General features: G+C 38.6%; 1 protein-coding gene across 3 annotated transcripts in view; it reads left to right on the forward strand.

Annotated features, from left to right (window-relative positions):
• The window catches only part of KDM4C (lysine demethylase 4C), a 447,232-nt gene that overhangs the window by 123,852 nt on the left and 305,703 nt on the right, over positions 1–17,677 (forward strand). For all 3 annotated transcript variants that reach the window (XM_080819441.1, XM_080819442.1, XM_080819440.1), the window contains exons 7-8: positions 736–839; positions 5,030–5,167. In XM_080819441.1, the coding sequence (XP_080675567.1) occupies positions 736–839; positions 5,030–5,167 (242 nt within the window). The remainder of the gene's footprint in view (positions 1–735; positions 840–5,029; positions 5,168–17,677) is intronic.

Below are 17,677 nucleotides of genomic sequence, written 5' to 3' on the forward strand. Positions count from 1 at the left end.
TCCCCATCACTTCATCCCCTATTCCCCTCACCCACCTCCCTTTTGGTAACCATTAGTTTACTTTCTGTATTTAAGAGTCTGTTTCTTGGTTAGCCTCTCTTTGTCGTTTTTCCTATTTGCTAGCTTGTTTTGTTTCTTAAATTCCATGTATGAGTGAAATTTACCCAAAGAACACAAAAATACTAATTCAAAGGATATATGCACTCCTGTGTTTAATAGCAGCATCCTCTACAGTAGCAGTTAACTGTATTAAATTGATCAGAAAGAAACACAGAAAGGTGGGGAACTGCTGTTTCTTCTCTTGCCAGGCATTTGGAACGATCACCTCTAGGAGTCTTTTTTTTAAATGAGAGATTTCTGTATTAAAATGTGTATTAACCTTTCCTAACCGTCTTTATTGTTTTCTCCATTTACCAGATATTAGGCAGGTTGAATTAAAATTTGTAAGTTGAAATTTGTAAGGCTTAGTAATTTTATATCTTATGAAAACAATTCTTGGTAGCTCTTTTTGTAGGGAAGGTCAGCCTTTAGTGATATAAAGATGTATCCTTTAGCTTTTGAGAATTCTGACTCTGACTTTTAGTACCAGGGTTTTTTTTTTTTTTTATGGAGTTGGTATATGTTTGCATAGAACTGTCTTTCTGTGAGAATACTAGGACATAAGCTTTAAAAAAATCTATCTGAAATTTTATCATAATTGGCACATCACTACTTATATTCATTGTTTCCATTTAGGTTTTTTCCCAAGCAGTTCTCAAGGGTGTGATGCATTTCTTCGCCACAAGATGACACTGATATCTCCGTCGGTATTGAAGAAATACGGTATTCCCTTTGACAAGGTAAATTAGTATTATTTTTTAACATTCATTTTGTGTGCATAGTATTTCTATGTAAGACAGATTTAACACAAACTAATATATCCTTGACTTCAAATAGGGTTTTTAGGATGTGGGGAGAAAAATTCAGATTCATGTTTTATAACATAACAGTTATTTATCTGAGTACTAATTTGAAATTACTTTTATTTCAGGGTACATTTACTATAATTTCATGCTGGTTATAGTTCACTTATAATAATACTAAAAGTAAAATGTAGGACATTCAACAAAATAAGATGTAGCACTTGTACATTAAAGTCTTTTATATGAACAACATAGTTTATGTATGTGTGATCTTTTTTTTAAAAAGCACTTAGAACAGAGGCACCTGGGTGGCTCAGTTAGTTAAGCATCTGACTATGGCTTAGGTCGTGATCTCAGAGACCTAGGATGGAGCCCCTCCGTGGACTAGGCACTCAGGAGGGAGTCTTCTTGTCCCTCTTCCTCTCCCCTTACTTGTGTGCACAGGCATGCTCTCTCCTTCTCTTATGTAAATATAAATCTTAAGAAAAAAGAACTCAGAACAGTTATCGTTAGTTTGGTTGGTTAGAGTCTATGATTACGATACCAGTATGTTGCTTCTAAACATATTCAGACATAAAACAATTGAGAGTTCATTATGAATAAAATTGCCTGATGATTTAATAATCAGAAGTTGCTTCTTTGGAATATTTCTGAAGATTAAGTTCTGTAAGACTCAGGACATACTAGGTTCCTCTTTCTTTGTGCCCATGGGTAGTTACTGGATCAGAATTATTATGAGCATGAGAACTTTTTTTTTGAACATGAGAACTTTTATGTGAAGAAGCTAAAGTGACAAAAAGCTTTTGACCAGATAAATAAAAGCTCGTCTCAGTTGGAAGAAGATTTAGTAATTAGCTACTTGTGGACATTTTAATAAATAGCTATACTCTTTTCTTCGTCTTTTTTTCTTCATTTTTAATTTGACTTTTCTTCCCATAGTATTTGTTGTTTTTCACTTAAGAAGTTTTTCACTTGTGACTAAATCTTTACCTCTTCTTAATCTCCAGTCCTGAAAGCACATCCCCCCACTCCCAGCTTTGTTCAATGTAGAATTTTTGTAAGGATGAGGAGTCATTCTCCAACTTGAGGTGGTTGATACTCACTCACAAACTGTCTATGCTGTATTCATGCATGAGATGAGACATATTTGTCTTGTGTGACAGGGATGCTCTTCACCACTGTTTTACTCACATTGTCTTAGCCTTGACAAAAAGCAGGTGTTTGAGATGTATACTGTGGGGGATGTGCCTGTGTGTGGAGAGAAGCTGGTGATGGACTACAGCACTGTCACAGGTACAGAGGGCAAGGGCTGTGTCCCCCAGATGGGCCACTGCCACTGTGAGGCTCTGTCTTACAGATACCTCTAGGCACTGGGCTTTTCAGTCTCAGACACATCATCAGTGAGTTTTTCTTTTAGGTGGTTGGCATTAACCTAATTAGACACTTCTATTTAAGTTGGAATTTTAGAAGAGAGAGGAGAATGAATGGATTAGTCTCCCAAGAACAGAAAATCCTTAATGATTTTAGGGCTGGTGATAGATACTGATCAAGCTGGTCTTTGAAGAGAGGGTCATGTGAAATAGCAGAGTGTGGGATTGGTTCATTTCCCCAGGATTGGAGGCCTTTGGAGCTTGTAGCTCCTTTCCAAGCTCTGGGGAGAAGGAGGCAGGTGCCCTGCACCCCTTTCTGGGCTGTGGCTTTTCGGTACTACTTGGTAAATCACCAGATGCACAGGTTCTCCTTTGATCTCTTGAGGTTGGGACATTTCATGGCTTCTGAAGACACCAGTGCCTCACCATCTGATTGACATTTGCAGTTTTTTATGTGAAATACTGCCATTTCCCCTTCCATGTTGATGAAGAATGTGTGATGACTCTGTACTCCTCAAGGAACTTATTCTCTGATGATGATAATGAACATGGGACAGAGTAGTGTAGGCTTCTGAATTAAACTTCCCAAGTTCATTCCTGTTTCTGTCACTTGGGGAAATTACATAATTTTTCCGAGCTTCAGTTACTTTAGCTAGAGAACGATGATAATAATAGTACCCACTTAATAGGACTATTATGAGGATGAAAAGAGATGATCTATAAAAGGGCTTTGCATAGCCCTCTTTCTCCTCATTTTGACCCTCTTTTTAGGCAATCATTTCATAGTCAAAGTAACATTATTTTCCTTTTTCTTTCAATGTATTTGCAATTATATATATATATACATGTACATGTATATATATGTTTAATAAACTGATAATGTCTGCTTTTAGATTATGTGTACTTTCCTTTCCAACTTCTTTTATGATATGGAATTGTGATGATTGTTTAGTCTTTTAATAAAAGGGACTTGTTCTTTTCTTTTTTTTTTTTTTTTTTTTTTTTTTTTTTTAATATTTTATTTACTTGTCAGAGAGAGAGAGAGGGAGAGAGAGCGAGCGAGCACAGGCAGACAGAGTGGCAGGCAGAGGCAGAGGGAGAAGCAGGCTCCCTGCTGAGCAAGGAGCCCGATGTGGGACTCGATCCCAGGACGCTGGGATCATGACCTGAGCCAAAGGCAGCCGCTTAACCAACTGAGCCACCCAGGCGTCCCAAGGGGACTTGTTCTTTTCTGTCACTGTGCTTTCTTATGTACATATTACACAGAGGCAGTAAAATAAGCCAAAAAATATTTTGGCTAACTGAGACTCACTGTTTCTGGAAATTATATAGAAGGATAAAATTTAGAGTCCCTTTCAATGGGAACAGGTACTCTTTTTCAACATGGCAAGAACAGAGTTTTCTAGGTTGAGTAGAAAAGGTTTGTGGGTGGGATTCAATGGAGCAGTGAAGGTAGTTACCTTATCCCAGTGGCAGCAACCCTACCCTCTTCACCCATATGTGTAGGGTCAGAAATAGTTGACCAGCTTGAGTTTTGTTTTGTCACATAGTACAGGGAAGTGCCTAGTTTCTAAGCCCAATTATAATTAATAAAATTCAGTTAGACCAGGAAAGGAGAGAACCAGGCTGTGTTGTCATGTGGCTCAGAATGATGGAACTGGAACCATGTTGAACACTGAGGAGTTGTTCTTTGCTTGCCAGGTGGCAGCAGAGTGCTGCTCATTGTAGTAGAACACCTTCTGGGCTGTCACCGGCCAGAGGGTGATGAGATAAATTTCAGATTTGTTGTAAAAGAAAATACTTCTACATACAACATTTTTGTATACCTAAAATGGCAACTGAATTGCCTTATGTGCATCTGTATTTATACAGTATGTCTCCTGTTTGTCTACATACGTACTCCCAGATTCATTTCTCAGCATTTTAGGACTGAATTGAACCATGGTGACAAAATGAACCATAGGTAATACATTTGATAATCCATCATAGCCTAGGTAAATTTTTAAAAAAGAGCAGAAAAATTTTGCTTTACTATTTTTCTATAGCTCATGGTGTGATTTGTGTGTTTTGGTGGTTATAAAAAGCCAAATTTCTTTAACCTAAAAAATAGGAACGGAATAAATGTATTTCTCACGTTTGCTTTTAAGCTCTGACTGGTTTACCCAAGTTTCTTTAATTATATTTAAAGATGCACTCACACATACATATTTGAGTTCTTTGATAGAAATTTTACTATTAAATGGAATATAGTTAATTGTATGTTTTCTGAGTATTATGAAAGAATAATTTGGTGAATACCACCAACTCTTTAGCAACAGAATTCATAGTAAACCCTGTTGAGGGTACATTATTAGTTTCTATAGCTGTAACTTAAAAAAAAAAAGTCAAAATAGGTCCTGTTACAGAACTACAGTAATATGAATTTTAAAGTATTAAAATATGCAGGTTGAGTGCTAAAACAAATTTACTTGGATAACTTAAAAACATCTTCATATAAAATACAATATCTTCGATTATGGATTGAATGAGTGAACAACATTGCCGTAAACAGGGTCATACCCTGTTTAGAAAAGTCTTTAATGTTTCCTGAAAAACTGTTAATGGGTTGGATAAAGATCTGGGGCTACTTCTTTTATATTAGATAGCTCTGATATTATGGCATTTTTTTCCTTTTCTTTATTGGAAATATATTTTAATTGTATTTGCAACTTAGAAAGTCTTATAATTAGAAAATATTATATGTTTTCTACCCTACAGATCACTCAGGAGGCTGGAGAATTTATGATCACTTTTCCATATGGCTACCATGCTGGGTTTAATCATGGTTTCAACTGTGCAGAATCTACAAATTTTGCTACAGTCCGATGGATTGACTATGGGAAAGTTGCTAAATTGGTGAGTTATGCCTCAAAAATAAAGCATAAATTAAATGTGTATTCTGGTTATTGTAGCAGGAAACCCTAAGATCACATGCAACGGTTTTTTTCCTTCATTGATGTTGTGTACTTCTTATCATGATAATTTATTTCAGACCAGGTATATTTATTTTATATGGACTATATTATCATTTGTAGCTATAGTTCTCTGTTTTGAGATTAATGTGGAGCAGAGGTAATTTTTATGCAGCTGATGTTTGCTTTCTTTCTTAAAGCCACCAATTGTATTTTTGTGAGATTTTTTAGTGGCTCCCTGTGGTTCCACGTTAGCTAGACTTGGCTCTATCCAAATTGAGTTTAGTCCATGGCTTAGAAAACAACTACCTACAGAGGAAAGTTTCTGTTAAAACTGTAGTAAGAAGTTGAGGGAGGATGGTAAGAAGAAATGATTAAAATTGCCTTTAGTACAAAAATGAATTTCTTGAAAGTAATATAGAACATACTTTAACAAGAAATATATCTTTATGTTAAATTTGGTATAAAATTTTGCATCTCTTGCTCAGTTATATTTAATTTAGTTCACACACTGTGTATTTTCATTCACAGGCCATAATTTCTATTTAATTTAATTAATCTCCCCCTGTGGTGTTAAATAAAAGACATCTTCAAAGAGGTGGTAGCTTCCATTAGGTTGCTTTCTTTCCTGTGGCTTTGAAGGCAGAAGTACAGGCTGGCAGAGGGCAGCTTCTAAATGAAACTGTGTATTTTACAGAGTGTGTAAAATTGACACAGATTTAGTGGAAAGTGACACATACAACTTATATGGCTGTCTCTCGGCCACAGTATGAGTATTATTCATTCTACATTGATAAAACTTGCATATAGAACCACTGGGTGAACTTGGATAGAAATATACTCAGGGAAGAGAACACTAGGTTTTTTTTTTTTTTTTTTTTTTTTTTTTTTTATTTATTTGACAGAGAGAAATCAGAGCTAGGCAGAGAGGCAGACAGAGAGAGGGGGAAGCAGGCTCCTGCTGAGCAGAGAGCCTGATGCGGGGCTCGATCCCAGGACCCTGAGATCATGACCTGAGCTGAAGGCAGAGGCTTAAACCACTGAGCCACCCAGGCGCCCCGAGAACACTAGGTTTAATTTAGATGTGTATTTAGAGAGTTACATAGTATATTAAAATGAAACTATAACGCTTTGACAGCCTAGGAAGCATTTGTGTGAACTTATGAAAAAAGGAAACCTCCTGCTATTAGAAGACTTTTTCTGTTCTGAGTAATTTCTGTTTATGAGGGGTAATTTAGAAAGGAACAGAACTGAACTACTTCTTCCCATTACACATCCTTCATATTATAATAAACCTAATAAAAAAATAGAAAACTCAGAGTATGTGTCTTGGCCAGCTACTTACAGTGCTTTCACAGAAAGGTAATGCTTGTATCTGCATTGAAATGGAGGAATAGACCCATAGTTAGAGCAAGGTGTGTTATTTTATGGTTTGCATCTTTAATCATTGACATAATAAGTCAGCTATCACAGCTGTTCAGTTACCAGAAAAATTGGTGCTTGTTTACTCTGGGTTTCAGATCTAGTTCGTGGTATTGGTACCCGGGGGAGAATAGCTTCTCCCCAAAGCTAAAATGTTCTAGGTGGGTTTCCACATTTCTTTGTGCTTGTGGAATGGGACTGGGGTATGACCAAGGGAGGGAGGTTGGGTAGTGGTCCTTCCTGAAATCACAGCTGACAGAGCCTAGGATTGTGGGACTAAGAAGTAGAACACTATAGTGGAGGAGGCAGGGGTCTAAGGTCCCACTTTTCTTCTAGCTAACCATATATCATTAGGACAGTCATTTATTTATTTTGTTAGTTTCTTCCTCTATAAATTAGAAATACCTCTCCACCCCATAGATTTATTATGAGGGGAAAAAAATCTTAGGTATGTGGATATCCACTCATGCTGTATTGATTTATATCATTCAATTTAGTTAAAGAATATGACTGTCTTGGTTCTGGTATTTTGCTAGGTACAAAATTGTTCAATGACTATGATGCAGTTTTGGCTAGTTGGTTAAAAATTGTTTTAATTGCATGTGTTTGAGATGTTTTTAGGTGTTGCCTCTACCTTTCCCTTACTTTTGGTGATGTGGTGCTCCTCTGAGAATGTATTTGTTTTCTATTGCTATTGGAACAAACTACCATAAAAGTACTGGTTTAAAACAATACCCACTTACCATGGTTCTATATGTTATAAGTTTGATGTTAGTCTCACCAAGCAAAAATCAAAATGTTTGCAGGGCTGCATTTCTTACTGCAGATGCTGTTGAAGAATCCATTTCCTCGCTCAGTCAGGTTGTTGACTGAATTCAGTTTCTTGAGGTTGTAGGACTGAGTTCCCATTTTCTTGCTGCCTGTCATCTAGGTCTTTGCTCCTAGAGGCATCTCTCAGGTCTTTGCATGTGGTCTCCTATATTTCAGAACAAGCAATCCACAAAATTCCTTTTGTCATATAAGATGACATATTCACAAATTGCAGGGATTGGGACATGGATATCTTTGTTGTTGGGGATGGGAAGGTTGGGGCAGTATACTCTCTACCACAGAGAGTTCCAGTCAATAATTGACATGGTGATATATTAAGAGTCTTCTGTAAGTAGATGTAACTAATTTCAGTTATTTTGTATAGGAACTGGAAACTAAATTTATAATGGATACAGTTTTGAATGTTTCACTAAAACATAGTTACGCTTTCTTAAATCATACCCCTCAATTTTAATATTTTCTTGACTAGTCTCATTAAATAAGTTCTCTTATATTGTAGGGTGCTATGATGGCATTTTTGTGCATATTTTGGTGTCTTTGTAATTTCTTTGACACATTTTTATTGATCCCCAGGTCTGTTTCTTTACACAGCAATATGAATACCGTATTGTGTGCATGTGTGCATGCATGTGTGTGTGTAGTTTTTAATCGTGGGAAAATTTGTGAATTGGACAGTTAATTTTTGTGTTTTGCTTGGAACAAATGTATAAGGGATTAGTTATGAACTGCACCTAGAAGACTTTTAGCTTTGGGATGTCTGGGTGGCTCAGTCGGTTAAGCATCTGCCTTCGTCATGATCCTAGGGTCCTGGGATGGAGTCCTACATTAGGCTCCTTGCTGAGCGGGGAGTCTGCTTCTCCTTCTGCTTGCTGCTCCCCTCTGCTTGTGCTCTCTCTCTCTCTTTCTCCGACAAACAAATAAATCTTAAAAAAAAATGAAACAAACTTTTAGCTTTGAGGATGCCTAAGTTAATCCTTAAACTAACGAAGTTTTGCCTACTGAATTCTTTGCTTTATCTAGTTTATTCTAAATGATAGCTATTATTATACTCAGGGCTAGTTTTATATTTGTGTATAATAGCATCTGAAGGGTCCTGTAAGTCCTATCTATCTATAAATATTTCCCCTTCAAGTACCCAAAGTTTTATGACTTTATGTTTTTATGGTTATTTGGGATTAGGGGACCTACAAACACATGTACTTGAAAAAATATATTTTAAGCCTCTAATTAAAAAAAAGAAATAGTTATTATTCACAAGGGATGAGTTGTGCTTTTGAGGGGGGCAGATAATTTAAAAAATAATGGCATGGTTTTTTCATAGTTGAAGGACTAGGAGAAATGAGATCTCCTTTACCTGTCACATGGGTAAGAATACATAAAAGCTTCCAAGACAGAGTCTCTTTGTGGGACAGAATTAATGTGGTACAGCATGTGGGTCTGTACTGGTTATATTTTATATGTTACAAACCAATATTTCTAATTTGATGACTTAGAAAAGAGCTTTACAAAGCCCTATTTTTTTTTATTTTTTTTATTTTTTCAATGTTCCAAGCTTCATTGTTTATGCACCATACCCAGTGCTCCATGCAATACGTGCCCTCCTTAATACCCACCAGCAGGCCCTCCCAACCGTCCACCTCCCCTCCCCTCCAAAACCCTCAGTTGGTTTCTCAGAGTCCACAGTCTCTCATGGTTTGTCTTCCCCTCTGATTTCCCCCAACTCACTTCTCCTCTCCTTCATTCAGTGTCCTCTGTGTTATTCCTTACGTTCCACAAGTAAGTGAAACCATATGATAATTGACTCTCTCTGCTTGATTATTTCACTCAGCATAATCTCCTCCGGTCCTGTCCATGTTGATACAAAAGTTGGATATTCATCCTTTCTGATGGAGGCATAGTACTCCATTGTATATGTGGACCATATCTTCTTCATCCATTTGTCTGTTGAAGGGCATCTTGGTTCTTCCCACAGTTTGGCGACTATGGCCATTGCTGCTACGAACATTGGGGTACAGGTGGCCCTTCTTTTCACTACATCTGTATATTTGGGGTAAATACCCAGTAGTGGAATTGCAGGGTCATAGGCTTGCTCTATTTTTAATTTTTTGAGGAATCTCCACACTGTTTTCCAAAGTGGCTGTACCAGCTTGCATTCCCACCAGCAGTGTAAGAGGGTTCCTCTCCAACACTTGTTGTTTACTGTCTTGTTAATTTTGGCCATTCTAACTGGTGTCAGGTGGAATGTCAATGTGGTTTTGATTTGACTCTCCCTGATGGCTAATGATGATGAACATTTTTTCATGTGTCTGTTAGCCATTTGTATGTCTTCTTTGGAGAAGTGTCTGTTCATGTCTTCTGTCCATTTTTTGACTTGATTATTTTTTTTTTGGGGGGTGTTGAGTTTGAGAAGTTCTCTATAGATCTTAGATATCTGCCAGCTTTTCCCCATTGAGAAAGATATTCGCTGTAGGTTTTTCATAGATAGATTTTATGAAGTTGAGGAATGTTCCCTCTCTCCCTATACTTTGAAGCATTTTAATCAGGAACGGATGCTGTATCTTGTCAAATGTTTTTTCTGCATCAATTCAAAGGACCATGCGGTTCTTGTCTCTTCTCTTATTGATTTTTTCTATCATATTGATTGGTTTGTGAATATTGAACCACGCTTGCATCCCAGGGATAAATCCCTGGTCATGGTGGATAATTTTTTTTTTAAAAGATTTTATTTATTTATTTGACAGACAGGGATCACAAGTAGGCAGAGAGGCAGACAGAGAGAGGGGGGGAAAGCAGGCTCCCTGCTGAGCAGACAGCCTGATGCGGGGCTCGATCCCAGGACCCTGGGATCATGACCTGAGCCGAAGGCAGAGGCTTTAACCCACTGAGCCACCCAGGCACCCCATGGATAATCTTTTTAATGTACTGTTGGATCCTATCAGCTAGGATCTTGTTGAGAATCTTGGTATCCATATTCATCAGGGACATTGGTCTGAAATTCTCCTTTTTGATGGGGTCTTTGCCTAGTTTGGGGATTAGTGTAATGCTGGCCTCATGGAAAGAGTCTGGAAGCTTTCCTTCTGTTTCTATTCTTGAAATAGCTTCAGGAGCATAGGTATGATTTCTTCTTTGAATGTTTGGTAGAATTCCCCAGGGAATGCATCTGGTCCTGGGCTCTTATTTTTTGGGAGGTTTTTGATCACTGCTTCAATCTCATTACTAGATATTGGTCTATTCAGGTTGTCAATTTCTTTGCGTTTCAGTCTTGGAAGTTAATAGGTCTCCAGGAATCCACCCATTTCATCTAGGTTGCTTAACTCATTGGCATATAGCTATTGATAATAATTTCTAATAACTGTTTCTATTTCCTTGGTGTTAGCTGTGATCTCTCCCCTTTCATCATCATTTTACTAATTTGGGTCCTCTCTCTCCTCTTTTGGGTTAGTTTGGCCAGCAGTTTATTGATCTTATTGATTCTTTCAAAAAAACCAGCTTCTAGTTTTGTTGATATGTTCTACTGTATCTCTGGTTTCTATCTCATTGATCTCTGCTCTAATCTTGATTATTTACCTTCTGTGCGTGGGGTTGGCTTGATTTTTTGTTGGTTTTCCAGTTCCTTAAGGTGTAAAGAGAGCTCATGTATTCTGAATTTTTCGGTTTTTTGAGTGAGACTTGGATGGCTGTGTATTTCCTGCTGAGGACCCCCTTTGCTGTATCCCATTGGTTTTGGACTAATGTGTCTTCATTGTCATTGGTTTCCATGAATTGTTTAAGTTCTTCTTTGATTTCCTGGTTGTTCCAAACATTCTCTTTTTTTCCTTTTTCATTTCTTCTTTTTGTTATTTATTTTTATTAACATGTAATGTATTATTTGCCCCAGGGATACAGGTCTGTGAATCGTCAGGCTTACACAGTTCACAGCATTCACCATATCATGATCTAAACATTCTTAAGCAGGGTGGTCTTTAGCTTCCAAGTGTTTGAATTCCTTCCAAATTTTCTCTTGTGGTTGATTTCCAGTTTCAAAGCATTGTGATTTCAGAATATGCAGGGAATAATCTCAATCTTTTGGTATCAGTTGAGCCCTGATATGTGACCCAGTATGTGCTCTATTCTGGAGAAAGTTCCATGTGTGCTTGAGAAGAATGAGTATTCCGTTGTTTTAGAGTGGAACATTCTGTATATATCTATGAGGTCCATCTGGTCTAAGTGTCATTCAAAGCTCTTGTTTCTTTCTTTCTTTCTTTTTTTTTTTTTTAAGATTTTATTTATTTATTTGACACACACACAGAGAAATCACAAATAGGCAGAGAGGCAGGCAGAGAGAGGGGGGGGGAGCAGGCTCTCCGATGAGCAGAGAGCCCAATGAAGGACTCGATCCCAGGACCCCGAGATCATGACCTGAGCTGAAGGCAGAGGCTTAACCCACTGAGCCACCCAGGTGCCCCAAAGCTCTTGTTTCTTGATTGATTTTCTGCTTGGATGATCTGTCTGTTACTGAGAGTGGTATGTTAAGATCCCTTACTATTAATGTATTCATATCACTATGGCTCTTTATCTTGATTAACAGTTGTTTTATGTAGTTGGCTGCTCCCATATGGGGGGCACAAATATTTACAATTGTTAGATCTTCTTGGTGAATAGACCCTTTAAGAATGATGTAGTTTCCTTCTGTATCTCCGACTACAGTCTTTAGTTTAAAATCTAATTTATCTGATATGAAAATCGCTACCCCAGCTTTCTTTTGAGGCCCGTTGGCATGAAAGATGCTTTTCCATCCCTTCACTTTCAGTCTGGGTGTATCTTTAGGTTCCCAATGTGTCTCTTGTAGACAGCATATGGATGGGTTCTGTAATTTTATCCATTCTGCAACCCTGTGCCGTTTTATGGGAGCTTTTAGGCTGTTCACGTTAAGAGTGATTATTGAAAGATACGTTTTTATTGACATCATGTTGCCTGTGAAGTCCTTGTTGTATAGATTGTAAATTTCTGGTCTATGTCACTCTTGGGTTCTTTCTTCTTTTATAGAACCCCCCTTAATATTTCTTTAGTACCAGCTTGGTGGTCACATACTCTTTTAAACCTTGCCGGTCTTGGAAGCCATCCATTTTGAATGTCAGCCTTGCTGGATAAAGTATTCTTGGCTGCATGTTCTTCTCATTTAGTGCCCTGAATATGTCTTTTCAGCCCTTTCTGGCTTGCCAGGTTTCTGTGGACGGGTCTGATATTATTCTGATGGACCTTTCCTCTGTACATAAGGAATCTCTTCCTCCTAGCTGCCCTCAGAAGCTCCTGTCAAAATTATGATTCATGAGGGGGCGCCTGGGTGGCTCAGTGGTTTAAGCCTCTGCCTTCGGCTCGGGTCATGATTCCAGCGTCCTGGGATCGAGCCCCGCATTGGGCTCTCTGCTCAGCGGGGAGCCTGCTTCCTCCCTTCTCTCTCTGCTTGCCTCTCTGCCTACTTGTGATCTGTCCGTCAAATAAATAAATAAAATCTTTAAAAAATTATGATTCATGAGATTCATAATTAAGTGCCTTGAGGCAGTTGTTCTTGGTCGGTGTTCTTTCTGCCTCTAGGACACGAATGCTTGATCCATTTCTCAGACTGGGAAAATTTTCACCCAGTAGTTGTTCAACTATTATCTTCTAGTTCTGTCTTTTTCCAGCCCCTCAGGGATCCCAATAATTTTGACGTTGGAATGTTTCATGGCATCATTTATTTCCCTAGTTCTGTTTTCATAGCTTCTAAGCCATTTGTTCCATGCCTCCTCCTGATCCTTTTTCTTTATCATTTTATCCTCTAGATCACTAATTCCATCTTCTGCCTCAGTTACCCTAGCTGTTAGAGTATTTAGATTAGATTGGGTCTCATTTATTACATTTTTAACTTTTTCCCAGGCAGTTCTCACTTCTGCCCTTTGAGATTCTATGTTGTCACTAATGGTTTTCTCCAATCTAGCCATTGCCTGGATAATTGTTCCCCTGTATTCCCTTTCCGACATACTATTTATGTCCATATTCAATAGTTCTGATGGAGAGGGCACAGTCTCTGAATTTTTCCTTTGTTGGGTGTTCCTCCTCCTAGTCATTATGGGGCGAGGTGGTTGAAGGGATGTATAGCTGAATATATCAACCACAATCCAGGCAAGGTGCACCCTGGAACGTTTTGGAGCAATTGGAACTCACCAACAAAAAGAAAGAAAAAAGAGAAAAAGAGAGAGAGAGAGAAAAGAGAAAACCCAGCAGAATGAGCCCTAAAAGTAAGATTTATGAGGCATATAAACAAAATGGACAAACAAAAAGACCAACAAATGTAAATGACAAGGAAAAAAAAACAACAGAACCCAGCCCAAATGAACCCCAAGGATAAGACTTCTATAATACCAGCAAAAACAAATACACAGAAACACTGACAGAAGAAGATGGGAGGGTGGTTATAAATCCTTGAGGTGGGTGAGGAAGGTTATTTTGATTCTTCTTGGGTGTATCTTGGTATCTTTGTTAAAGGACTCAACTTTACCGAGATAAAGGGAAATTAAAACTGATTTATGTATAGGGGTAGTATTGATTAGGGAAAGAGGATTACCTTGAAGCTTATATCTATATGTATATTAAAAAAATAGAAAAGAAAAACAGGTCTATGTAAGAAAAAAGTTCAAGTTAAAAGGTTATTATGGGATATGTTGTATTAAACCTCTAGTTATAATGGTAAGTAGGTTAAAAAAGTTTGAAAGAACAAGGATTGTGAGAACAAATTAAAAAAAAAAATTGTACCTATGAAATATACAGGTTTTAGGGCAATACCGGGAGCTTAATATATTATTTTCCCCTCATGTTAAGATTTTACTGTTTTATGGGGACCCTATGGAGGTTGTCCTCTTGTTCTTTTGGCTTGCATTCTGGAGGAGGGGCCTGCTGCATTGTTTTTCAGTCAGTCTTGCTTGGGTTGAGTCGTCCTGCCCCCTATCAAGTGGCTGGGCTCTGTGGAAACCGGTTTTTCAGACTTTTATTCTGTAGAGGTTTTTGTTCTTTGGTGGCTTTTTGAGGTTTAATGGAAAGCATACTGCACCCAGACCTCCGCCTCAGAGGGGAGCCTCAGTCTGCGCCCCTCTGGGTGGTCCAGACACACAGATGCCCCCTCTGCAATGTCTGCTGAACTGCACAACCTCCCATAGGCGGTGAGCGCCCCCAGCCACCATCTCAGTGGTCACAGAAGGTGCCAGTTGTCTCTGCACTCCTGTGCCACTAAAACCTCGAGCAGTATTGGTCCAGGGAGTCTGCTTCTTGGGTCTGCCTTTGCTGGGACTTCTGTCTGGGGTCCAGACATCATGGTTGGGCAGGTTGCAGAAGGCGGCTGCTGCCTAGGGCTCCGCACCAGAGATTAACGGGTTCTCTCAAGTGCAGACTGGGACCCACCAGATCCTCAGCCGGTCCTAGAGACAGCTGGCTAGTGCACACACCAAGCTCCCTTAGGTTTTGGGGGGAGTGCACTCACAGCTCCCTCACAGTTTGGGGAGTTCAGGGGAGCGCAGAAGGGTGTGGACCTAGCGAGTGCCGGCTGGCTCCCATACTAGACTCTTTCACAGGAGAGTGGGAGTGCGTCCAGCCCAGCGGTGGTGCACTTAGGGACCATGGAGGCTCTACCACACTCTCTGGCACAGGTGGTCGCCGGCAGTGGTCATCCTGGGTCTGTGGGCTTAGGCCCCTGACTGCCCAATTCTACCAGTTGCCCCTTAAGCTCTTTTGCTCTTTTTGAGTACCTTCAACCAGCCTCCAAGTTAATGCTGGTCCCCAACCACAGAGCACTTTCGTATTGAGGTATTAACTTTCCAATAGGTGGCTCCTTCACCCTTCTGTTTATCCTCCAACATCAGTCCGAGCATTCCCACTCTGCTTTACCTCTCCACTGATATCTTCTGCCCCCACAGAGATCCAGAAGTGTATAATCTTACATCTCAGGCTGATTTCATGGGTGTTCAGAGTGTTCTGGTAGATAATTAGCTCACTTTAGGGGACCGGTTGAAACAGTGTTCCTACTTCTCCGCCATCTTGCCCCCCCTCCTCCAAAACCCAGTTTTTTAATGGAAAAAACAAAAGAAAACAAAACCCAAAACAAAACCCAAAACATTGGGTTTGAAAAGATAACCCCAGGGTCACTGGTAATATTGGAGATATTGGTGATTTTTATTCAGAAAATTATACTCTAGAACAGAAAGGCCTTGCCTTTAAGAGAACTCACCTACCTACGAAGGGGGTTATGTACTTTCCCCCATTACATTGATCAGAGGTAAGGTTTTCACTGAAGAAAAATTGAGAGGAATGTTCTAGATAGCTATGTGCCCATTTGCCTACTGAGTTAGGCAGAGTTCAGCTTAGAGAGTGCTCAGTGAGTTCCTCCTTTGCAACAGGAATTGTGCCATGTGTTTTTACAAAGAAGAAAGATGTGTTTTCTTTGTCTTCAAGGAGCTTTCATAAAGGAACAGAAGGGCTTTTAATAAACCTCCATTTTCAAAACTGTAGTATGAATAGAACATACTATCTAGTTATTTATTTTAGGCATCTTTATAGTTTTGAACTTGAGTAATCTAGAATGAAATGCTGTATTTTTTTCTGGTAGAGATGTAAAACTATGTAACACTTTAGCAATTGAAATAAGATATTGATGCATATTTGAGATGAATGTTTTCCATTTCTGGAGCCTTCTCTCCTTCTGTGGTGAAATGAAGTCCATGATTACTTCGGTGCAGCAGCTGTGATGGCACTCACAGGTCTGCTTCCTGGCTAGGCTGTATCAAAGAGCTGGCCTGCAGGTTGTATTTCATTTTTCTGTTTGGTAGGATGAAGTGCAGTTGTTTTGATGTTAGGTTTGATGGATTTGTTTGCCACTGCATTCATTAGCTTCACATCAAAAAACTGACAGGCTGTTAAATGAAACTTTGGCTTAGATTTTTAGCTTGACTGTTTGGAGACATTTGTGAAGATATTTTGTTTTTGTGTCGCAGCAGCCTCAAGCACTGTGATTGTCTTGAAGGGAAGAAAAGTTATTTACTGTACTGATTTTCTTGAGTAAAAAAGAATCATTGTGTTGGGTACAGTGATATCTAGCCTACACCATCAGAAGTAGTGTATTTATGACCACGTGTGCAGTATGAGAGACTTATCTATGGCACAGTAAATCATGTTATCTTTTTGGAAGGAAAGGTAATAGTTGGTGGCTCCAAAATGATATGTCTTATTTTGCATTACTTTTATTTTAAGTGATAATCTATTAAGATGGTATGCCAAAAAGTTGAAAAATTATATTGCAGGGCTGGGAATGTTCTCTCATGAACTTTAGGAGCATTTCATAATATAAGTTTAAAGCTTTCTGACATTTGAATCCTTAAATGTTTGAACAAGTTTAAAAAGAATTTTGAAATTGATTTCCCTTTAATCTGGAGTGGATTTCAATTATTAAATTGTCTTACGTACAAGAGCTGTGGTATAGCTTCATTCCATTTTATATTTTAATCCTTTTCTAGAATTGGATTTTGTTATTTTTAAATCAGGTAGCATGCTTCCAAAAAAATCTTTAATCTTGGGCAGTCTTTTTAAAAACAATCAGGAATCATTTTAGTGGTGAGTCCCTATGTTATATTTTAATATGATTTAGATCACAGAATTTCTGTATTCTTTTTTTTTTTTAAGATTTTATTTATTCATTTATTTGAGAGAGAGAGATCACAAGCAGGCAGAGAGGCAGGCAGAGAGAGAGGGGGAAAGCAGGCTCCCCGCTGAGCAGAGAGCCCGATGCAGGGCTCGATCCCAGGACCCTGAGACCATGACCCGAGCCGAAGGCAGAGGTTCAACCCACTGAGCCACCCAGGCGCCCCAGAATTTCTGTATTCTTAAAGCATGTGAAGGCAAGGAAATGTAAACTAATAGTCCTGCATTCTAGTTTTGAATGTCTGATGTGGCCTATATAATATGAACTTTAGGAGCACAGAGATTTTATATTCTCATTTTCTCTTTTTACCTCTACTTTGTTTCTGTTTCCTGGTCACTGGTGGTACAACATAGAGTATAAAATACCATGTAGAGAAACAAAATCATATGAAGTTATGTCCTTTGGAGCTTGTACTCTGACTGGGGAGTTAGTATTTATATATGTGGAAGAGTTATTAAGAAAAAATATTCATATTATATCCTCATTTTATTCTGATAA

The sequence above is a fragment of the Martes martes genome (assembly GCF_963455335.1).
Source record: "Martes martes genome assembly, chromosome: 12".
Taxonomy (NCBI): Eukaryota; Metazoa; Chordata; class Mammalia; order Carnivora; family Mustelidae; genus Martes; species Martes martes.